This window comes from Melanerpes formicivorus, unplaced genomic scaffold, assembly GCF_026170545.1.
Source record: "Melanerpes formicivorus ecotype bairdi unplaced genomic scaffold, bMelFor1.0.p_v2 SCAF_7, whole genome shotgun sequence".
NCBI lineage: Eukaryota > Metazoa > Chordata > Aves > Piciformes > Picidae > Melanerpes > Melanerpes formicivorus.
Window position 1 is genome coordinate 24,473,514 of NW_027142359.1, and position 24,523 is coordinate 24,498,036.

Genomic DNA, 24,523 nt, shown 5'->3' on the forward strand with positions numbered 1-24,523 from the left:
CTGAGAGACATGGTTTAGTGGTGACCTGGCAGTGCTGGGTTGATGATCTTAAAGGTCTTTTCCAACCAAAATGATTCTATGACTCTATGGCCTGAGCTGTGTGGGCTGTCCACAAGGGCTGAGGCTTCAGGGCTGCTGCTGCTGGAGACAGGAGTGGGTGCAATGCATAACCCCTGGCACGGGCAGCAGAGGCTGTAACATTTGATGGTGCCCAGATTTGGTGCTGGGTCAGTGCCAGTAAAAAGCCTTTGTGTGGGTTGGGTCATCAAGCTTCACTTATGGTTCATTCTGCCAAGTCCCAAAGAGCAGAGAGTCATTCCAAATGTGATTATTCTTTATTGTTTTTCCCCACTCTGGCAAAGAAACTCATAGGTGCAGGTCTTCAGCTGGAGGTGAGGGCATGCACTTTGCTCAGCTGCTGAGAGCTGGAGCGGTGCCTGAGGGCTGAGCATCCCTCTGCCAGCAGCCACCCCAAAAGCCTGCCGGTGCAGCGGGCCTGGCAGGGGCCTGCCCTTAATTCCAGAGCCCAGAAATAAATAAAGCAGAACAATCATCCTGGTTGCAAACACAATGCATTGCACTTATTTTATCTTATTTTCCCTGAAAGCATGTTTTTGTCTGCTGGTGATTGCTCACTATTCAATTATACTTTGGGGATTAGCATATATTTCCCATCCTGCCTCCTCTCTCATTTGCATTCTTCTCCCTTGCTCTCTTCTCCACCTGAAGTCTCTCTTCCCGCCCCCCCCCCCCCTTTCCTCCCAAGAAGTAAAGCTAACCCCTTTGCCTGGGTGACCTACAAAAACGCCTTCACTTTTTCCCCCCCTTTCTTTCTTTCTTTTTTTTTTTTCTTCTTCCCTTCTTCTTCTTCTTCTATTTTTTTTTTCCTCTGGTACATATGATGAAAAGCATGAGATCATTGGGATTTTTATAGCCCAATCTGGCAGCTTTTTTTCAAATAACTTGGATGGTGAGATGTAATTTTAGTTTGGGTCCTTGCCTAAAAATAAAGAATAATTATTAGCACATCAGACGTGGATATTGTACGTGTTCAAAAAGGCTTTAAATTGTTCCACGGGTACCGGAGCTGCTGCTCTGCATCAGCACAAAGCTCTGTCACAGCCCCAGTCCCATCCCTGCACCACGCAGCCTGAGGAGCTATAAGAATCACAGGCTGGTAGGAGTTGGAAAGGACCTCAGCAGATCATCTAGTCCAACCCCGCCCTGCTAAAGCGGGGCCACCCCCAACAGGTTGCCCAGGATCACAATGTCCAGGTGGGTCTGGAAGCTCTCCGGAGAAGGAGACTCCTCAATGTCTCTGGGCAGGCTGCTCCAGTGTGCCAGAACCCTCACAGCAAAGAATCATAGAATCAATAAGGTTGGAAAAGACCTCAAAGATCATCACGTCCAACCTGTCACCTAAGACCTCATGAGTACTGAACCATGGCTTCAAGTGCCATGTCCAATCCCCTCTTGAACACCTCCAGGGACAGTAACTCCACCACCTCCTTGGGCAGCACATTCCAACAGCTAACAACTCTCTCTGTGAAAAACTTTTTCCTCACCTCAAGCCTAAACTTCCACTGGTGCAGTTTGAGACTGTGTCCTCTTGTTCTGGTGCTGATTGCCTGGGAGAAGAGACCAACCCCCACCTGGCTACAACCTCCTTTCAGGTGGTTGTAGAGAGCAATAATGTCTGCCCTGAGCCTCCTCTTCTCCAGGCTAAACAATCCCAGCTCCCTTAGCCTCTCCTCATAGGGCTTGTGCTCGAGGCCTCTCACCAGCCTCATTGCCTGCATTCAGACGGAAGCTCTTGTGTTCCAGTTCGTGCCAGCTGCCCCTTGTCCTGTCATTGGACACCACTGGATAGAGTCTGGCCCCATCCTCTTCTCCACTGCTTTAACTTTAGCTGTTGATCAGCATTGATGAGATCCCCTCCCAGTCTGCTCTTCTCCAGGCTAAACAGCCCTGTGTCTCTCAGCCTTTCTTCATTAGAGAGACACTCCAATGCCCTCACCGTCTTTGTAGCCTCCACGGGACTGTCTCCAGTAGTTTCTTGTCTCTCTTGAAGTGGGAAACCCAGAAAGAAACCTTAACTAGTGTCATTAAACAAATCAGAGCTGGGCTGTGCTGGGTGCTAGGGGTGCCTTCCTGCACAAAACAAAAAAAAGGGTTGAAAGGAGCCGCTGAGTAGTGAGATACTGATGTCTGAAGCAAGAGGCTGTGTTTGGAGGGTTGTGTTTGTGATTAGCAGTAACGTGGTGGTGGTATCTGTGTGTGCTAGTAAAGCTCAGCTACCAGGGAGAGGTGATGCCTGATACTTAGAGCCATTGAAGGGCTTGGGAAAGGCAGATGGAAGCCATCCTCCCATGCCTGGATGCTTGTTCGGCTTTTTCCAGCCACCACCATTAGTCTAAAGGTGGTCCAAGTCTACCTAGACCCTGCTTTGGGGTTCTGGGGTGCCTTGGTGCACTGGGATGGGTGGGGTTGCTGGGAGCAGCTCTGCAGCACGTGCTCCCAGTGCACCCACCTTCGCTGTGCCCGCAAAGGGGTGCACAGGCACCTACTACATAGTGCTGGCTGGTCTGGAGACATGTCTGCTGTGCAGCCACCCTGCTCAGGTGATCCATCCAAACCCCCTTCTGAAGGATCTTGTGATGTCCCTTGTCCCCCAGTGAGGACAAGGAGCATGTCACCTTGCCACAGAGGAGTCCCATTCTTAGCAGCTAATTTAGAGCGCAGGGAAGGAGTGCCCTGAAATCGCCTGAACCTTGCCTGGAGGCTCGGTGCGGCGGCTCCTGAGCCCTTCAAACAAATCTGGGTTAGCGGAGGATTTTGCAGCCAGGGTGCTCTGATCCCTTCCACCACAGTGGGCAGCTGGGAACGGTCCTGTCCCAGGGAGGAGATGTATGGTGAAGCTGCGAGTGCTGGCGGCTCCACCTCCATCCCTCCCCGTGGGTCTGCAGGGCCATGATTTGTGGGGCTCCATGATTGGAGGTGAGAGCTCTCACTTCTGCTTTCTGTCTGGGCTTTTCATGATGTTAGGCTTCCATCAGTGAGCCCTTGGGAGTGTCCCTGGTCTCCTGCAGGTGCTTAGCCCTAGCTGAAGTTAGTGCAGGATATGCAAATGCCTTTCTCTCATCCCTTTAGGAGGCTGGTTGGATGCCAGGTGTTGGAGCAAAAGCTGAAGGAGCGGGGGGGTGGTCCTGCAGTCTGCAATACAGTGTTGGGCACAGAGTGTCCTCTACACCTGTGGTTTGAAGAGCACTAGCTTACTCTGCTCTCACTGACAGATTGCAGGAAAGAAATGACAGTGTCTGTGCTCTTCTCTCTCCCACATGCTGTGGAGTGGCCATGCTTTATCATACTTATTGATTTTGATCTTACAACCAATTTAACAGCGCAGCTCTCCCCAGCCTCTGGGTGCTCCTGACTTAATTAAGTCCCTTCTCTCCCCTCCTGTCAGCCCTGTGGGTAGTGGGGGCTTGTCATAGGCTGGGGCACAGAGGAATGGGAAGGTGCCATCAAGGGTGTACATCAGGGATGAACAGTCTGATCTCTGGGAAGTTGTGAGTGATGCTGGGGAGATGCCTAGAGGGTTGACCAGGCTTTGCAGTTAACCCCTTCCACTGGGTCAGGGAGGAAGAGGAGGCCAGGAAAAGGAGTTGAAACAACCTGGTTTGCTGATGTGAGACAGTTTCTGCTGCTGGGGTATCCTAGGAAACCTAGCTGCCTTTCTGGAGGGGCAGGTTGGTACCTGCTGTACCTCAGGGAGAGGGGGAGAGAAAGAGTGCTAATTGCTCAGCGCGCCAGAGAGCTGCTCTGGCCTGTAATTAGATGAATTAGTGGAACAATGACCCAATTTCCCTCAGTTTTTGGATTGCTGCAAACAACTCTGAGGTTGCTACCTCCCTCTGTCCCCACTCTCCTGCCTGTCCACTTCTCTCCCATCCCTTGCTCCTACACCTCTTCCTCCTCCTCCTTACCCAGCACCCTGGGGACCAGCACCAGAACAAGGGGACACAGGCTCAAGCTGTGCCAGGGGAGGTTTAGACTCGAGGTGAGGAGAAAGTTCTTCACCGAGCGAGTCGTTCGTCCTTGGAACGGGCTGCCCAGGGAGGTGGTGGGGTCACCATCCCTGGAGGTGTTCAAGAGGAGATTGGATGTGGCACTTGGTGCCATGGTCTAGTCATGGGGTCTGTGTTGATAGGTTGGACTCGATGATCCTCGAGGTCCTTTCCAACCTAAGTTATACTGTGATACTGTGATACCAAGCCCAGATGGGAGGCCACCAGTTCCAACACTCCTTGCTGTGCTCCTGTAGCTCTGCTGGCATCCCTGAATGGCACCAGCTCTGTCTTCCCCAACAAGTGCAGTGGCCCTGAGCATTTCTACTGCTTGGTTCTGCAGCAGCTTCCTTCTGCCCTGCTTTGTTTTCCAGAGATGGGCTCGAAAAAAAGTCTGTGTTTTAAAAGGAAAGCCTCTGGAGTCCTTTCTGTGCCTGCCAGTTGCCTCCCAAAGTCCTCAAACCTCAGTTACTATAGATTTTTGAGTGTGTGCGAGGTTCTCAGCTCAGTGACAGTCCCAGAGGTGGGACTCTAAGGAAGCCCCATGGGTGGAAAAAGCTGGAGCAGCCACCTGCTGTGGAGCTGCCAGGGGAGCAACCCTCATCTCTGGGGTACCGTTGTTGGAACTTCTTTGGAAGGGAGGTTAAACCCACACAGCTGTGATGAACACAACATTGTCAGTGTGGAGACCCCAGGGTGGGACTGTGTGGCAGGGGTGATGGCCAGAGCTGCGGCATGGGGCTGCACCTGGCCACCCTGCCGTGTGGCAGGCATCAAGGGGGGGCGACCAGGTTGGGTGAGGCCTTGAGCAACCTGGTCTGGTGGCAGGTGTCCCTGCCCATGGGAGGGGGGTTGGAACTACCTGATCTTTTGAGATCCCTTCCAACCCAAACCATTCTATGATTCTACCAGGGCTGGATGGCTTTGGTGAGCATAGTGACCCATGAATTTTAGTGCCAGCATTGCCTGGGGCTTCGGGGGGCATTGAATCTCTCTATCTGCCTGGGGACATGGTCTTCTTCATAGCTTCCCTGAGAGCATGAGAACATAGCTCTTGACATCAAGTTGGTGGGGGCTTTGCCTGGGCTAACTCTGCTCTCTCCCTGTGTGCCCACAGCATCCTTGCCACCGCTGGCACTCACTTCAACACCCACGTGGACCTGCGGACGCTGCGGGCTGTGCGCGTGCTCAGGCCTCTGAAGCTCGTCTCAGGCATTCCCAGTAAGTTGGATGCTCCTGGTCCTCCTCCTGGGGTGTCCATGCCCGTCCCTGATGTCCTCATGCCAACTCAGAGGAGTAGAGTGCTATGAAGGATGAGGGGGGAAAACCTCCCCATGCAGCGGGAGGTCTGGGATGGCAGCATTTGGTGTCCTTGGGTGACATTTCCCCCTGCTCTGTGGTGGTACGAGGTTGGGCTTGGTGGCTTGCTAGGGCCTGCTGGCAGCCCCAGTTCCCTGGCCAGAAGGCAGTGGGTGGATCCTTTCAGGGCTGAGGTTTATTCAGGGGAGATTTTTTGGTTTTTATGCAAGATTTCATCTGCCAGCATGGGGATAAATAAAGAAACTAGGCTGCTGCTGGCATCGGTCTTCCCATCCCTCCTGCCCTGGGTGGTGTGCTGGATCCATGCCTTGGGGGCAGCTAGGGGGACAGAACTGCATGGACCATATCCCACCAAGTCCTAGTGGGGCAAGGACAGGCCAAGACACCAGAGCAGGGGCCAGATCCAGAAGCCAGTCCTTCTAGAGCCTTGCTCTGAAGCCTGGCCTTCCCTGCTCCCCTTACCATGATGACCACTTGGTCCATTCCAGAGTCCTTAGCTGCCCAAGGGGATCCTCCAGGCTGGGCTGGAGGTTTCACCACATACATCAGATGTGTGATGACTGTTTGACTTCTCTGCTTACTAGCCTTTTCTTGCCAGAGGAGGGGTGGACGTGCCCCAGGCAGGGGATGGGCATAATCATGCTGAGCTGTGCTCTTTCTTTCCTCTCCCAGGCCTGCAGATTGTGCTGAAATCCATCATGAAGGCCATGGTGCCTCTCCTCCAGATTGGCTTGCTACTCTTTTTTGCTATCCTCATGTTTGCCATCATTGGCCTGGAGTTTTACAGCGGGAAGCTGCATCGAGCCTGCTACACAAACAATTCAGGTAGGCAGAAGGGCTTTGCACCAACTTTGCATTCCAGAGGTGAAAAACAGCTGGGGTGAGCACAGGTTGTTATTGTGGGAAGGACAAGATGGAGAAGGTCCTGTATTCTGCTTTATGCACACCAGGCATCACCCAGCTGTGCTCAGCACCTCCCAGTTTCTAATAGAATAGAATTAACCAGGTTGGAAAAGACCTTTGAGATCATCAAGTCCAACCTACCATCCTACACCATCTAATCAACTAAATCATGGCACCAAGCACCCCATCAAGTCTCTTCCTAAACACTTCCAGTGATGGTGACTCCACCACCTCCCTGGGCAGCCCATTCCAATGGCCAATCACTCTTTCTGTGAAGAACTTCTTCCTAACATCCAGCCTAAACCTCCCCTGGTGCAGCTTGAGACTGTGTCCTCTTGTTCTGGTGCTGGTTGACTGGGAGAAGAGACCAACCCCCTCCTGCCTACAACCTCCCTTCAGGTAGTTATAGACAGTTTGTGCACAGCCAAGGCTAGTCCCATTGTGGTGTCAAGAAGATGGGGCCAGTCCCTTTCCACTGGTGCCCAGTGACAGGACAAGGGGGCAACGGAACTGGAACACAGAAATTTCCACCTCAACATGAGGAAAAACTCCTTTGCTGTGAGGGTAACAGAGCACTGGAGCAGGCTGCCCAGAGAGGTTGTGGAGCTTCCATCTCTGGAGAGTTTCAAAACCTGCCTGGACGCCTTCCCATGTGGCCTGCCCTGCTTTGGCAGGAAAGTTGGACTAGATGATCTCCAGAGGTGGCTTCTAACCCCTACCGTTCTGTGATTCTATCTCCTGCTCCACCCCAGGCATGCTTGTGTTCAAGCTCTTCTCCTCATCTCTCTCTCACCCGGCCTCTCTGATGTGTACTTGCAGGTGAACTAGAAGAGCTGGACCCCCCCCATCCATGTGGGGTGCAGGGTTGCCCCCCAGGCTATGAATGCCGGGAGTGGATTGGTCCCAACGATGGGATCACGCAGTTTGACAACATCCTCTTTGCTGTGCTGACCGTCTTCCAGTGCATCACCATGGAAGGGTGGACCACAGTCCTGTATAATGTGAGTACTGTTGTTCTGGGGTCTCTTTGGGCAGGTGGAAAGGGGGATGGGGAGCTGGAGATGGTATTTCTGTGTCCTGGAAACCTGTGAGGTGATGAGTGTCTGTTCTGATGAAAATGGGTTCAGTCCATGCCCCTTGAGCAGGAAATGGGGAATGAAGAGGTGTGTTGTTACATGTGGAGCAAAGGCAGATGTAAAGGTTCTGGCCCCATTCCTGATCTGACTGTGCAACCTGTTGTAGAAAGCAAAAGCCTTGTGAGCATGGGCTGCAGCAAGCCTGCTGCACCAGGGCTGTCTCTGGGGAGTGGGGGAGGTACTCTTCCTTCCCTCCTCCTTCTCCTTCTGTGCTCCCCAGGGCAGCTCTGTAAGAGTGGAGGTGGTTTCTGGGCACTGCACATCCGCTGTCCCTGCAGCCCAGGTGGAGAATGTGCCTGCATCCCTGCAGTGGCTTTGGGAAGCCCTGAATCTGAGCTCAGAACCCCTCTCTGGGGCAGAGGCAGCGTTTTGGTGTCCTGCAGGAGCTGGGACCCTTGGTGTTTGTGTGACAAACATCCCTTGGCACTGATGGAGCAGAGCAATGGCTGGGCTAGGTTCCTGTGGTTTGCAGCTGCTTGAAGCTGCTGCTGACCGAGCTCTTGTGGTTCCCAGGGAGCAACTTAGGGCCAAAGCTGGAAGCAGGCAAACCAGCTGCAGGCAAACCAGCTGCAGGCAATGACAAAGTGTGGGCGACCGGCCGTGCGCGTTGTGTTTCGGTGCATGGGCTGGAAGCCACTGTGTCACTTCAGCCTAATGCCAGCATCAGTTTTGGCATCACACCAGGAATGTTTTACACCCTGGTTGCCATAATGCCTGCACACTGGCAGAGTGGCATTGCTCTGTGGGAGGTAAATTGGGTGGCTTGTGGTGGGCAAAGAGGCTGTGGAGAAGAGGAGGCTTGGGGGAGACCTTATTGCCGTCTACAACTACCTGAAGGGAGGTTGTAACCAGGTGGGGGTTGGTCTCTTCTCCCAGGCAACCAGCACCAGAACAAGAGTATGACACAGTCTCAAGCTGCACCAGGAGAGGTTTAGGCTGGATGTGAGGAAGAAGTTCTTCATAGAAAGAGTAATTGGCCATTGGAATGGGCTGCCCAGGAGGCTGGTGGAGTGGAACACTGGAAGTGTTTAAGAAGAGATTGGATGAGGCACTTAGTGCCATGGTTTAGTTGATTAGATGGTGTTGGGTGATAGGTTTGACTTGATCTCTTCCAACCTGGTTAATTTTGTATTCTGTATTTGATGCTTTGGTGTGAGCAGAAAAGCTGCTTTTTAACCCCAGGCGAAGGCACTGTGCTGCCCACACCTTGGGCCTCCCTGCCCACTGGGGGTTGGTCTCTTTTCCCAGGCAACCAGCACCAGAGGACACAGTCTCAAGCTGTGCCAGGGGAGGTTTAGGCTGGATGTTACGAAGAAGTTCTTCCCAGAAAGAGTGATTGGCCATTGGAGTGGGCTGCCCAGGGCAGGTGGAGTCACCATCACTGGAGGTGTTTAGGGAGAGACTGGATGGGGCACTTGGTGCCATGGTTTAGTTGATTAGATGGTGTTGGATGATAGGTTGGACTTGATGATCTCAAAGGTCTCTTCCAACCTGGTTAATTCTATTCTATATTCTATATTCTATTCAGGGTCCTTCTGGAGGTGCAGGATACAGATGGACCATGAAATTCAGACTAGGGTAGAAAGGGGAGAGTTACAGAATCACAGAACGGATGAGGTTGGAAGGCCATCTTTAAAGGGGACCTAGTCCAACCCCCTGTGGTCATCAGGGACATATTTAACAGCAGCAAGTTGCTCAGAGCCCTAAACAACCTGACCTAGGATGCTTCCAAGGATGGGATATCTGCCTCTCTGGACAACCTGGGCCAGAGTCTCACCACCCTCACTATAAAAAATGGTTTCCTTCTACCTAGTCTAAATCTCCCTCTTTTGGTTTCAAACATCACAACAGGCCCAGCTAACAAGTCTGTCCCCAGCTAAGAAGTCTGTCCCCAGCTTTCTTGTAGGTCCATTTAAATCCTGAAAGGCCACAAAAAGGTCTTTCTGGAACCTTCTCTTCTCCAGGTGGAACAGCCCCAGCTCTCTCAGCCTCTTCTCACAACAGAGGGGTTTCAGGCCTTGCATCATTCCTGTGTTCTTCTCTGGCCACACTCCAGCAGGAGCTCCACGTCTCCTTTGTGCTGAACACTTCAGAGCTGGAGTCAGCATTGCAGGGGGTGTCTCAGCACAGCACAGTAGAGTGGCAGAATCACTGCCCTCCACCTGCTGCCCACGCTGCTGAAGATACAGCTCAGAACACTGCTGGGTCTGGGCTACAAGTGCACACTGCTGTCTCAGGTCCATCCTTACACCCACCAGCACCCCTAAGTCCTTCTCTGCAGGGCTGCTTTCAGTCCCATTATCTCCTAGCCTGTGTCAATAACAGTTGTTGCCTCACCTCAGGCACAGAGCCTTGCACTGGGCCTCCTTGAACTGCACACATTTCAGATGGCTTCACTTTCCAAGCTTATCTAGGTCCCTCTGAAGTTCATGGCAACAGCTTGACCTTACCATGAAGATCTGATTTTCTTCTTCCTGAAGGAGATGACAGTGTCAGGATCTTGCTGACAGGATTAGGCAGGATTGAACCACCTGGGTGTTCAGCCTGAAAAGAGACCATTTCTTGGCTGCTTCTGGTGAATCAGTGGGGTTAGAGGCTTAACTACAGCACCTCTTGCCCATGCATAATTGAGCAGAGCAGGAGAGGTGATTTTTCCTGTCTGACCGTGCGGCTCCCCTGCCTTTAAGTGTGTCTGGGAAGCTGCTGCCTGCTCACACTGCTGTGCATGTCCACCACCAGTGACCTGCCTGGCACCTTGTTTCTTCTGTTAATGACCACCTCTCAGCAAAAGTCAGAGGCTGCTTTCCCATGTCCTCTCCTCCACATCCTTTGGCACCTGGAGGGCAATTTATGGTCTGATCAACCTCCGGAGTTTGTGCAGTGGCTCCTGAAAGAGTCTGCTCTCATACCATTTAAGGTGTTCTTACCACGTCTGACCTATTCAGTGTCTGAGATTTACTGATCCTCCATCTGAATCTTACTGGAAGGTATCTGTGGGAGATGCTGCTGGGAGCACTGAGGACCACACTCTTTGCAAGACTTACCCTTTGGAATCCCCTGATGACCACCATAGCTGCTAAATTAGGGGTTCTCTGGCACACTCGGGGGTCCACAACCTTGGTATCCAAGTAATCTTCCCAGCAGCAGTTGCAGTGTTGGGTGGATGTGCTCTGTCACAGTGTCCCCTGTGGCCAGGACCATAAGGTGCTTCCCTTTCCCTCTCCTCTGCAAAGAACCATTATGTGTAGTTGAAGGGATTAGCGACCTTCCTTGGCTGCTGGGAGCTGAGATGGGAAGAAAACCACCCGTGGCAAGTGTGTGCTGAGGCTGTGGGCTGGTTTGGTGGGCTCTGCAGGAAAGAGGCCAGCTCTGCCTGTCCCACTCTCTCACCTGGAGCATTGCTCTTTGTTTTCTGGAGCTGCCAGATCTGGTAACACCAGCTATGCCACATGGGAACCACAATTCCCAGTCAGGAATTTGTGAGTCCAGGACTAATGAAAACACAAGTGCATGGAGAAAGCTACTGTTTATAGTCACAGGAGGGATGGATGAATGGATGGATGGATGTAGACAGGGGAGCCAGGGCTTCCTGCACCTCCTGTCAGCATCACTCACAGGAACTGAGGGTGCTGCAAGGTGCAAGTGGTTGCAGTTGCAAGCAGTTGCTGACGTTGCATGTGGTTGCCACAAGTAATAGCATGGCCATGTAGAATCACAGAATAAGGAACTGTTTTGGTTGGAAAAGACTTCTAAGATCACTAAGTCCAACTGTTGAAATAACACCACCATGGTCCTAAAGCCATGTCCCAAAGTGCCATGTTTAAGCACTTTTGCACACCTCCAGGGATGGTGATCCACCATCTCCCTGGGCAGCAGTTCCAATGCCTGACCACTCTTCCAGGAAATAAATGTTTCTTAATATCCAGCCCTAACCTGCCTGCCACAATTTCAGGCCATTTCCTCTTGTTCTATCACCTGATACTAGGGAGAAGAGATCAACTCCCACCTTACTACAGCCTCCTTTGAGGTTAGTTGTAGAGACCAATGGCATCTCCCCTCAGCCTCCATATGCTCATGCTGGGAAAGGCTCTGAGTGTTTCATAGATACAGCATGCCCAGTGCAGAGAACCAGAATCTGTTCTGGGAAAACCTTTTCCTTGCATGGATCTGGCCATCAGGTTGAGCTCCTGATCCCCTGTTTTAGTGGTGGTATCTTAGCAGTGGTGGTGTGTTTGTGAGCTCAAGGCAAGTGAACTTGATGATCTCAAGGTCTCCTTCCAACCTCAACAGTTCTGTGATTCTAATGTTGTGGCTCCAGTAAATTCCTGAGAGTCAGAGCAAGCTGCAGGAAGGGAGGAGTGGCTGCATGGCAGTGATAGCCAAGCCATAGCCAGGTCATGCACAGAGCCAGCTTGACTTTGCTCAGGGCCTGTGAATTAACAAGTGTGTAAAATACTAGTTTTTGAAGCACACGTGTTAAAGCAGTGCTGGAAGTGCAGCCATGCTGCTAGTTGAAAATGCTTGGCAAGGGCTACCAGGAGCTACCCGACTGTAAACCAGAAGGCCTCTCATGAAGCAAGTGATTGAGTTTATAGGTTATGATCAGGTGACTGCCTGGTGGATGTGGGGCAGGCTGTGGGTGTAGTCTACCTGGACTTCAGCAAGGTCTTTGACACCGTTCCCCACAGCAAACTCCTGGCCAAGCTGTCAGCCCCTGGCTTGGACAGCAGCACTCTGAGCTGGGTTAGGAACTGGCTGGAGGGCTGAGCCCAGAGAGTGATGGTGAATGGTGCCACATCCAGCTGGAGGCCAGTCACTAGTGGTGTGCCCCAGGGATCAGTGGTGGGCCCCATCCTGTTCAATATCTCCACTGATGATCTGGACAAAGGGATTGAGTCATCAGTAAATTTGTAGATGACACCAAGTTGGGAGCAGATGTTGATCTGTTAGAGGGCAGAAGGGCTCTGCAGAGGGACCTTGACCTGCAGAGGGACAGATGAGCAGAGCCCAACAGGATGACATTCAACAAGTCCGAGTGCTGGGTGCTGCACATTGGCCACCATAACCCCATGCAGCGCTGCAGGCTGGGGTCAGAGTGGCTGGAGAGCTACCAAACAGAGAGGGACCTGGGGGTGCTGATTGACAGCTGGCTGAACATGAGCCAGCAGTGTGCCCAGGTGGCCAAGAAAGCCAATGGCATCCTGGCCTGCATCAGAAATAGTGTGGCCAGAAGGAGCAGGGAGGTCATTCTGCCCCTGTTCTCAGCACTGACTAGGCCACACCTCGAGTCCTGTGTCCAGTTCTGGGCCCCTCAGTTTAGGAAAGATTTTGAGTTGCTGGAACGAGTCCAGAGAAGGGCAACAAAGCTGGGGAGGGGTTTGGAGCACAAGCCCTATGAGGAGAGGCTGAGGGAGCAGGAATGCTTAGCCTGGAGAAGAGGAGGCTCAGGGCAGACATTATTGATGTCTACAACTCCCTGAAGGGAGATTGTAGCCAGGAGGGGGTTGGTCTCTTCTCCCAGGCAATCAGCACCAGAACAAGAGGACACAGTCTCAAGCTGCACCAGGGGAAGTTTGGGCTTGAGGTGAGGAGAAAGTTCTTCACAGAGAGAGTTGTTAGCCACTGGAATGTGCTGCCCAGGGAGGTGGTGGAGTCACCATCCCTGGAGGTGTTCAAGAGGGGATTGGATGTGGCACTTGGTGCCATGGTTTAGTAGTCATGAGGTCTTGGGTGACAGGTTGGACTTGATGATCCTTGAGGTCTTTTCCAACCTTATTGATTCTATGGTTCTATGAAGAAGGAGAGCAAAAAGGTCCAGGGAGCCGTAGGAGATGCCATGGCTGGATGCTAGGAGCCTTTAGGGTGCTTTTTCAGCAAGACAAGAACATTTGCTGAAAGAAAGAGAATCACAGAATTGTCAGGGTTTGAAGGGATCTCAGGGATAACCTAGTTACAACCCCACTGCCATGGGCAGGGACACTTTCTACTAGATCAGGTTGCCCCAAACCACATCCAGCCTGGCCTTAAAAACATTCAGGGATAAGGCTTCCACCACCTCCCTGGGCAAGCTGCTCCAGTGTCTCACCACCCTTACGCTAACAAACTTCTTCCTAACATCTGATCTAAATCTTAATCCTTGGCAGCTTCCAAAATACACAGCGAAAGGCTGTGGTTGTGGGAAGGAAGATCTGTGTGGCACAGCCTTGGGGGAGATGGAGTGTGGAGGTCTTGCAGCCCCATGCAGAGCCAAGCAGCCTCCTGCAAGCAGCTGAGCAGCTGCAAAGGCACTTGTGAGGTGTGAAGCGCGCAGCGTGCATGCAGAGCCTGGTGGCAGAGGCTCCGAGAGAGCGGCTGTAGAACATGAGCTGCTGCAAGGAAGGCAGTTGGCAGAGAAAGTGACTCAACCACCATGTGCTTCCAGCACGCTCAGGGTGCTGGGGCCAGGATGATGTTTGGGGTCTTCTCTAAATGTGGGGTGTGCAAGGACTGAGGTGAGCGTCACTGCATGCAAAATGAATCTCATCCCGTGCCAGGTGTGCAGAGGTCAGGCTTTCACGCTGCTGGATGCTGTGGGAGGCTGAGGGAAATCAAGAGCTAATTGGTATAACTGCAAAGGAAAGCCCTTCAAAGGATAGAAAGTCCCAAGAGGACGGACAGTTTGTCCCAGGATATAGTAATTTGTTATTCTTTTCCATTTCTGGTATCTCAGTGTTTGAGGAGGGTGCACAGCCAGGTATCTCTCTCTTCTCTCTCCTCCCCAGGAAGAGCATGCATTTTATCTCGTGGTCTGTGGGGAAAATGGCTTTCTTGGCTGGCAAGGAACTTCCAGCTACACAGCTGGACCTGGTGAGGCAGAGGTAGGCCTGAGTGTAGTCAGGGGAGTTTGATCTGCTCTTGGGCATGCTGAGGCTCAGGGGTTGGAAGTTTCTGGATGGCTCTGGCCTGGTAGGCTCAGGGGAAGGACTGAGCCTAGTTCATGAGTGCATTCCTTCTACCTGAATACCTTTTGTATGTATTTGTAAACAGAATTTCCATTTAAACATCCAATCAATGTGGAGCATTTTTAGCTTACTCCTTGGGAAGGAGTGAAAATCTTTTCTGTCCTTTTGCCCTGGGCAGCTTGAGGCTCAAAGCTTGGACAGGTTCAAGGCTGGCCACACCTTGAGTCCTGAGTCCAGTCCTAGGCCCCTCAGTTTAGGAAAGACGTTGAGTTGCTGGAAGGTGTCCAGAGAAGGGCAACAAAACTGGGATAGGGGTTTGGAGCACAAGCCCTATAAGGAGAGACTGAGGGAGCTGGGGTTGCTTAGCCTGGAAAAGAGGAGGCTCAGGGAAGACCTTATTGCTGTCTACAACTCCCTGAAGGGAGGTTGTAGCCAGGGGGAGGTTGGTCTCTTCTCCCAGGCAACCAGTACCAGGACAAGAGGACACAGTCTCAAGCTGCACCAGGGGAGGTTTAGGCTGGATGTTAGGAAGAAGTTCTTCACAGAAAGAGTGATTGGCCATTGGAATGTGCTGCCCGGGGAGGTGGTGGAGTCACCATCACTGGAGGTGTTTAGGAAGAGACTGGATGGGGTGCTTGGTGCCATGGTTTAGTTGATTAGGTGGTGTTGGATGATAGGTTGGACTAGATGATCTCAAAGGTCTCTTCCAACCTGGTTAATTCTATTCTATTCTATTGGGTTTTTAGAAGTTGGCTTGGTTTTGGCCACGCAGCACCAAACCTGAGACTTTCTGCTGGGCCTTGGTTATCAAACATGGTGAAACATCCATCCTTTCTGAGAGGGAAGGGCAGGTGTGTTAATTCACTGGCCATGGTGAAGCACATGGATGGGAGAAGGGTGCAAAGCTCGGCAGTCCTGCACCCTGCCAGGTACACAGCTGCACCAGTCAGGACTCAGAGGAGGAACCTGGTGCACAGCAGTTATTTTTTGATGTGTGTGCACACAAAATTGCTCATCACTTCTTAGCATGAATTCCTGGGGTGTCACAGTCGTGACCAGAGGGCTGGAGCACCTCCTGTATGGGGACAGGCTGAGAGAGTTAGGGCTGTTCAGCCTGGAGAAGAGAAAGCTCTGGGGAGACCTTGGAGCAGTACCTGAAGGGAGGCTGTGAGAAAACTGGAGAGGGACTTTTTCTAAGGGCTTTTAGTGATAGGGTGAGGAGGAATTGATTGAAGCTGGAAGAGAGGGTAGATTTAGATTGCATATTGGGAAGAAATTCTTCACAGTGAGGGTGATGAGACACTGCAAAAGGCTGCCCAGGGTGGTTGTGGATGCCCCTTCCCTGGAAGTGTTCAAGGCCAGGCTGGACAAGGCTCTGAGGTGATCATTCTATGATCACTTAGTATGCTCTGCTGCTCTCTCTGACATACCTATGCATGACCAGTGTGAGTGGGACCTAAGCATCATGCAGGTTGGAGTGGGTTTGTCCTCTTGCCTTTTGGAAAGCAATGACAATGCCTGGCTTTATGTGAGGCAGTCAGGGGCCAGAAAAACTAACTACTTGACTTGGGATGAGTTTGCCCTCATGCTGAGAATTGCTTGCACCTGGAACTGAGCCTAGAAACCCCCCTGAGCCCTGATGCTTCCAGAGGCTGCTGCAGCTCCTTTGAACATGGGTGCCTGTCTTCTCAGGTCCCTGCTCCCAGGATGAGAACTTTAGTGATGCTGGTCCATGCTGAGGGCTGTGGGGACCTTGACAGGCTGGAGAGGTGGGCACAAGCCAACCTCATGAAGTTCAATAAGAGCAAGTGCAGGGTCCTGCATCTGGGTCGAGGCAATCCCAGGCACAAATACAGGCTGGGCAGTGACTGGCTGGAGGGTAGCCCTGAGGAGAGAGACTTGGGGGTGCTGGTGGACAAAAAGCTCAACATGAGCTCTCAGTGTGCACTTGCAGCCCGCAAAGCCAATCAGATCCTGGGCTGCATCAGGAGAAGTGTGGCTAGCAGGTCAAGGGAGGTGATCCTCCCCCTCTACTCAGCCCTGGTGAGACCCCACCTGGAGTACTGTGTCCAGTTCTGGAGCCCCTATTACAAGAGGGATGTGGAGATGCTGGAACGTGTCCAGAGAAGGGCCACAAGGATGATCAGAGGGCTGGAGCACCTCTCCTATGAGGACAGACTGAAGGAGTTGGGGCTGTTCAGTCTGGAGAAGAGAAGGCTCTGAGGTGACCTAATTGTGGCCTTCCAGTATCTGAAGGGGGCCTACAGGAAGGCTGGGGAAGGACTTCTCAGCATCTCAGGTAGTGATAGGACTAGGGGGAATGGAATGAAGCTGGAGGTGGGGAGATTCAGGCTAGATGTGAGGAGGAGGTTCTTCACCATGAGAGTGGTGAAGCCCTGGAATGTGTTGTCCAGGGAGGTGGTCGAGGCCCCGTCCCTGGGGGTGTTTAAGAGCAGGCTGGATGAGGCTCTGTCCATCCTGATCTAGTGTGGGGTGTCCCTGCCCATGGCAGGGGGGTTGGAACTAGATGATCCTTGTGGTCCCTTTCAACCCTGAATGAAACTATGAAACTATGAACTCTGCTGCAAGGACAAGTGGTGCAAAGGCCCCAGTGAACACCTCCTGCCCTGGCACCATGGTAATGGGCAAAGCACTGGAGTAGCTCAGTACAGCAGTGACACCAGGACTGAGTTTGCTCTACTGCTCCTTCAGGCACTGTGGAGTGTAAAACTGGGAGCGTGATGGGTAACGATGGCTTCCAGAAAGGAGTGGTGCTGACTAGAGCTGGTGTCTGGGAAGAGGGGGAGGGGGAGGGAGAGAGGCTGGAGAGTGGAGGAGATGAGGGGGATGGTGAGAGGGGGAAAGCACTTAGCTTTTTACCCCTCTGTGCCCTGAGATGACGTCAAGATCTTGAGCAGGAATGCTTGTGAAGGAAAAAAAGGAGTCCCTTCTTGTGTGTTTTAAATTAAAACACAACACACAAAAAATAGCCTGTCAGGGAGGTATGAAAATTTAATCAACACCCAGTGCTCTCAGCAGCTTGGTAGCAAGCATAGATCTTAATGCCTCTGCAGCTATTACTGGTGGCTCCTGGCTGTGCAGGCGAAGCAGGGTGTGGCAGGGGCTTGGGGTGGGGGTGTGGGGGGCACAGGGACTGCTAAAAAGTCAAAAAGTCCCCAGCACTTGTGGCACTGTAGGACAGAGCCTTGTCCTGCTTTTTCCTCCAAAACAATAAAGACCAAGTGCTTCAAATGTGATGAAGTTAGCGAGGGATGTTTGACAATGGCTTGTAGTGATAGGACAAGAGGGAGTGGATTGAAGATTCAGGAGGGCAAATTTAGACTGGAAATTAGGAGGAAATTCTTTACAGTGAGGGTGGTGAGATGCTGGAACAAGCTGCCCAGGGAGGTCATGGATGCCTGCTCCTTGGAGGTGTTCAAGGACAGGTTGGGCAAGGCCAGTCTAGTGGAAGGTATCCCTGACCATGTCAGAGGGGTTGGAACTAGATAGTCTTTATGGTCCCTTCCAACCCAAACCATTCTGTGATTCAGAAAGGAGACTTTGAGTTCCACCCTGAGTGGAGTGGAGTGGAGTGGAATGGAATGGAATGGAATAGAATAGACCAGATTGGAAGAGACCTTTGAGATCATTGAGTCCAACCTATCATCCAACACTATCTAATCAACTAAACCATGGCACCAAGTGCCCCATCCAGTCTCTTCCTAAACACCTCCAGTGATGGTGACTCCACCACCTCCCTGGGCAGCCCATTCCAATGGCCAATCACTCTTTCTGTGAAGAACTTCTTCCTAACATCCAGCCTAAACCTCCCATGGTGCAGCTTGAGGCTCTGTTCTGGTTCTGATTGCCTGGGAGAAGAGACCAACCTCCCCCTGGCTACAACCTCCCTTCAGGGAGTTGTAGACAGCAAGAAGGTCTTCCCTGAGCCTTCTCTTCTCCAGGCTAAACAATCCCACCTCCCTCAGTCTCTCCTCATAGGGCTTCTTTTCCAAACCCCTCCCCAGCTTTGTTGCCCTTCTCTGGACACAATCCAGCATCTCAACACCTTTCCTAAACTGAGGGGCCCAGAACTGGACACAGGACTCGAGGTGTGGCCTAGTCAGTGCTGAGATCAGGGGGAGAATGACCTCCCTGCTCCTTCTGGCTACACTATTTCTGATGCAGGCCAGGATGCTATTGGGTTTCTTGGCCACCTGGGCACACTGCTGGCTCAGAAGGTTAAAAGCCTTCCTAACTTTCAAGGAAACGAGCTGATTTTCCCTCAGTGGCTCCTGTTGGTGCCCAAGCTGGCAGCTCGCGTGCTGCCAGCCGTGGGTGCTGGAGCCTATCCCCGAGGGACGCGCGTGTGTGGCAGCCAGCCTGCTTCACCCTCTTCTCCCTTCGCAAGAAACATCTCTTTCTCCACACTCAGCAAAGCCAGACCCTCGCCAGCTTGCCAAATGTTCCTGCCTTTTTTCCCTCCTCCCCCCCCCCTTCTTTTTCCTCCCTCCCCTTTTCCCCGTGTGTGTGTGCTGAAATGACACAGCAAGAAACAAACTGTGTCTGCTGGATCGCCAGCTTTGCAGGCATGTTCTGGCAGAAGCTTCTGCCCACACCCTCCTCGCTGCCCGCGCGGGAAAGTCTCTCTCCCAGATCGTCTGCCGGCAGGAATGGAAAAGTCAAGGGCCAGTGGAACCACTGATGCTCCAATACCAATGCTCCAGCACTGCCCAACAACTCCAGGCTCATGGAGAGGAGGTGGGAAGGTGTCTTGGTGCCTCCAGGCCCCTCCATTGTTCCTCTTTGTTAAGCTGTAATTTCATTAGTGGGTTTGGTGCTGGCAGTTGTGCTGACGAGGCTCTGCAAAGCGGTTTGTGCACCTCTGCGTCGATGCACACACTGCTCTCTGTCTGGGTTGGATTGTTGGGGGTGTTGAGGTGAGTTGGGGTCCTTGAGTGAGGTTATGCATGTGTCTGTTGCCCTGGATCATCACAGCTGGAGCTGGGGATGTTCCTGTATCTAGGAAAGATAGAATCATAAAGCATTTTGGGCTGGAAGGGACCTTTAAAGGCCATCTAATCCACCCCTCCTGCAGTCAGCAGGGATATCTTCAACTGGAGCAGGTTGCTCAGGGCCCCAGACAACCTGACCTGGAATGTTCCCAGCAATGGGACATTCTCTGGGAACCCAGGCCATTATGTCACCACCCTCATTGTAAACCCTTTCTTCCTTGTATCTAGTCTTCCTTGTATCTCCCTCTTTAAGTTTCAAATGATCACCTCTTGCCCTGTCACAAGCAGCCCTGCTAAAAAGGAACACACACAAGCAGGCTTTACTGGGCTTCCCGCACCCCTCTGCAGGGACTCCTGCCTGTCCCTGCCCACCCTTCTAGGACAACCTGATAACGTGGCTGTGGCAGGCTCTGTCCCTCCGTGGGCCAGCCCTGGCCCTGCAAAGGAAATGTACCAATTTCCTCATTAAGCTGATTGGGAAAAGCAAAGCATTTTCATTCAGATCTTGTCCAGTGCTGGGGTCTCTGATGGATACCAGGCAGGGCTGGCAGGGAGTGAGGCATGGTCCTGCATGCTGGAGATCAAATTACTCCTATTAAAGGGAAGAGAGAGATCTGTTACTGGCCTGGGGAGAGCAGGCAGTGGGTGTCAAGGTCTTGAGGGAACCGGTTAGGCCAAGGAATCTCCTGTAAGGGATTTTTATTCCCTCCCTCCCCCGTCTTTTCGTTGGGATATGGAGATTTTGAAGCTGCTCCTGGTAGCTTGCATGTGTTTCTCAGCTGGATGCACCTGTGGTTTGCAAGGAAGAACAGGTTAGGAGCCACAGAGGTTGGACTTGATGATCTTTGAGGTCTTTTCCAACCTTATTGATTCTATGATGCGAGGGGGATGATGGCATCAGCTGTGGAGGGGGTATGGTGGGTGTCACCACCTGGCAAAGCCCATCGTGGGTTCCTGAGTTGAGGTGTACAAATCATGGCAGCTGTGGTAGTTTTGCACCTGCTGTCCCCACAGGTCTGCTCTGCCCCCAGTGCCAGGCAGCAAGCCCCTGGGAAGTGATGGGCAAAGCAGGCACAGCAACCAGGGAAAAGCCTCCTATCTTTCTCCTTCATCACCAAAGCCTCTCATAAGGATTGAAGCTGGGGGGACAGACAAATCTCTCCTGCCCAGCCCTGGTGATTTGGTCACCCTGTCCCTGCCCAGTAAAGTCTGCTTGCAGTGGGCCTTCATGGCGTGGGAGATCCCTGGCAGAGGACTATGATGAGAGCAGAATGGGTGCACCTGTGCTGCTGGAGGTCCTGTGGATTCTCTCCTTCCCTGCAGTGCACTGCTGCTCTACCCCTTGAGCATGTCACGGCCAGTTGGTTACAGTAATGAGTGTAGATTAACTCAATCTAATTATTTGCCATTTTGCTCTGGATTCAAACAGAAACTACAGAAGCTCTCTCCTAATGCAGATGGATTTTGAGAGGGGACCTGACTAGCATCTCTGTGTGCTGGTGATGTTGGCCGAGGTGGACATGGAGGTTCTCCAGGGCACATCACATGATGGGAAGGGTCAGAAAGCTCCCCTGTTCTCCAAGGAAAGCCTAAACTGGGAGCTCCACACTTCTACTAGACAATGGAGAATCAATGAGAGGACATCTCTGTGTGAGTGAAATCCAATGGCTCCCTGGATCCTGCTGCTCCTCAGATGAGTTTGGTGCCCATAGCCTTGGTTCTCAAAACTCGTTCTCAAAACTCTTCCCCAAACTAGTGGGAGTGAGTGGCCATTAAAGTCACCTTGAGCAGGCAGAATATGCTCTCTGTTTATTTTTAGGTAGAAGAGACTGAATTTGTGAGGATTTCCCCCCCACCCCCCTTTCTCCTATAGCAAAGAACTCCTAAAGTTTCCCATGAGTGCAGCCTGAGGGAGGGTTCATGTGGGCTGTGAGCTTGTGCTTTTACATTCAACTCTTGGTATATATTTAGATTTCTTTAGGCTTCTGGCCCCCTGAGTGAGACCTGCTTCTGCAGCTCCCTGTGCCTTTTCCTGCCCTTTGGAAAAAATTCCAGCCCAACAAACCACAAAACAACACAAGAGCTGCTGAAAGAATAACCCTGTGCCAGGGGCTGACATGTGGGAGCTGGTGGGGGTTCCTTTGCTAGGTGGGGACTTGCCATGCTGGCTGTGTTTCCTCTTGAGGTTTCTGCTTCCATGCCTTGCTGGTGTCATGCATAGGCTTGGAGGCTTTGCTGGCATCAGAATTGATCATGTCTGAGATGTGAGTGTGGTGGATCAGCTCCAACTGGGGATTTCCATCAATGTCTTGGCATAAAAAAAGCGCCCTGGGGGGTGTAGTCCTTAGGGGAAGTGGTGGCTCTTTTATCTTCACCAAGGAGTTTGCATTGATTGTGTTGGTGTTCTGGGTATGCCTGGAGGCAGTAGCAAATATGTTTCTTGGTCTGATGGCCATGGGAGAGTTTGGGGAGTGTTGGTTTAGTTTGTGGGGTGGATAATGGAAAGGTGGTTGCCTTAAAGGGAAGGGAAGAAGCAGCAAAGGTCAGGCATCAGGCAGCTCCTCTGTTTCCCAAAGGGCTTAGTTGAGTGAGGGGACCTGGTCTGCTGCACAAGGAGCAAGGAGTTTCTTCATTAAATGAGTTACAACATTTGTGTGATTTGGGGATTAAACCCTCTGTATCTGCCCTCACTTCTGCACATGATGACCTCCTGGGACCTTCAGCAAAGCAGAAAAAGACCTGTAGGAAGGCACAGTGGTCTAAGGCAATGAACCGCTGACCTACAGAGGGGTGAAGCATCAAAGGTTTGAGAAAAGAGGCTGCTCAGCCAAGACAACTGCGTCTTGGTGCAGTTGGAATGTGCTATGGGAGCCACAAGAAGTCATGCTGATGTGGACTTCATGAAAGATGGTCAAAGGGGTGGTGTGAAGATGCAGATGGAAGGTGAAATAATAGCGGGGAGATCTGAACATGCGTGGATATTTCACCCTGGCTTTTGGCCAACACAGAGGCAAGCAAAGGCTGGGTAATAGGAAGGAGGACCCGGCCAAGAGTGCAGCCAATGTGGAAGCCAAGCACTGAAACCATCCTGCTCACCAGCCTGGGGCTCAGGATGGCTTCCCCCCCACCCGCCATGCTGGGAGGAAGCTGGCACATGAAATGGCAGGTCTGGTAACAAGTATTTTTAACAACTCCATCGAGTTGGGGGAGGCACCATCTGACTGGGGAACAGCGAATGCGAAGCCTATATTTAAAAGTGGGGGGAGGAGGAGGGGTGGGGGGGGGGGAAAGTAAGGCAGGCAGGAATAGGGCTGTAAGCCTGACCTCGATCGCTTGCCATTTTGGAACAGATTTGGAAGGCAGAAGAGGAAAATGAATCATGGGTTTGCCAAAGACAGGTCATGCCAGGCTAACCTGGCACCGGAGACCCGGAAACGTGTGGAGCTGCTCTTTGTAGTAAAGCTTTTGCTCTGTGGAAGTGTTAATGAAGTGGAGAAAATGGGAAGGGAAAGAGGAGCACTGCGAGGCTGGCAGGGAAGTGAGCAGTGTGGGGATGGTGCTGAGGGGATGTAGTGGCTGGTGGTGACCAGTGGGACTCCTCAGGGATGCTTTCCTGCTCCTAGTGTTGGTGGCTTCATGGAGCTGTGGGGGGGTGGATGCTGCCACCCTAGGCTGGAGGAGTTGAAGGGCTGAAGGAAGAGATGTGGGATGCAGTGAGAAATGAAAAGCCGTGTGCTTGTTGAGGAACAGCAAAGATATCTCCTAGGAGCCCAAATCTTGCTGGTTGGGAAGTTGCAGTGTGGAGGAGGAGGGGATGAGCAAGTGAGCACAGGGTGACTGCAGGATGGAAGGACCATCATCTCTTGCAGAGACAGAGCAGGACCCATCAGAATGACTCACTCAGGTCTCTTGTGTCCAGGGAAGATGAACTGCAGCAGGGAAGGGGCTGCTAGGTAAAATAGGCAGGGAGAGCTAGCCATGCAAGAGAGAACTGGAGGAACCTTGCTTTGGCTAGCCAAGGAGAGGCTGGGGGTGGCCATGATGGCTACCTATAAATGCATCATCATGGGAAACAGGATGAGAAGCTACTTCAGCCAAAGGCCAATGCTGGCAAAAGAACACCATGGTGTACAAAGTGACCACAAACACATTTAGGCTGAAAATTAGAGCAGCCTTTGAGCATCTGCTTGAGGAGCCTTCTAGCTGGAATGGTGTTGGCAAAATCTGAGGGACATCACGTGCCATGAGGGGGTCTGGACTCAGCGACTTGGCAAGATCCTTGTAGTCTGTGTCTTCCCTCGAGGCAAACCTGCTGGCTTCCAGCTGGGGAGCATGCTGGGGGCAGAGCATTGGGGCTGACAGCACCTATGGCCAGATATGATGGTTGCTTTGGTTTTCTGGGTATATGTGCTTTAGCTTTGGGAGTGGAGAGATGGGGATGCATCCTGTTCTGTGTGTGTGCTGGTGTCCTGCTGCTCTGGGTGCTCTGTGGTCATGCTCTCTCTGCCATGGGCTAGAGAAGCAGTGGTAGATGTAGAGCCTGTGAAATGCCAAGCCCCTTGTGTTTCCCAAACAAGGCCTCTTGTTCCCCCTTACCTGGGACCTTTGCAGCCTGGGTGCTGCAAGGGTGCTAGAGCAACTCTTCCAGCTTTGTAGGGGGAAATAGGGGCAAATATTGATAGCTGAAACAACCAAGTATGTACTAGATTACAGACTGAAGCCACCACAGCCTGGCTGGACATCACCAGCCCCTGGTTTCATAAGGGTGTGTTGGGATGTGCCCTGGGAAGTTTTGTCTTGGGACTGGAGGATTACAGAAAAGCTTGCACCAGCCAGGGGGACTGGTGTGGGTGCTCAGGGCAGGACTCTTCCTGGGGCTGCTGTCATTGGCTGGGGTGGTTAGGACCATCTCTGGTCTTGCTTTGGCCAGCAGTGTGTACTTGATTTTGTGGGGTTGGTGACCACAGCTCCCCATGCCATCTCGTGCCTCAGCAATGCCTCTCCTGGAGCTACTGGGTGCTAGTAGTGTCAGACACATAACTCCCTCAAATCTCTCTAATCCCCCTTCCCTCCACCCCCATGGGAGCTGAGTACCCACATGCACATAGAGGTTGGAATCACAGACAACCCATTCCATCAGGATG

The 24,523-nt window shown here is 52.2% G+C and overlaps 1 protein-coding gene across 1 annotated transcript in view; it reads left to right on the forward strand.

Annotated features, from left to right (window-relative positions):
• CACNA1E (calcium voltage-gated channel subunit alpha1 E) overlaps positions 1 to 24,523 on the forward strand; it is a 136,899-nt gene that overhangs the window by 38,111 nt on the left and 74,265 nt on the right. The window contains 3 exon segments of the mRNA XM_068141457.1: positions 5,185 to 5,288; positions 6,060 to 6,212; positions 7,110 to 7,291. Coding sequence (XP_067997558.1) covers positions 5,185 to 5,288; positions 6,060 to 6,212; positions 7,110 to 7,291 — 439 coding nt within the window.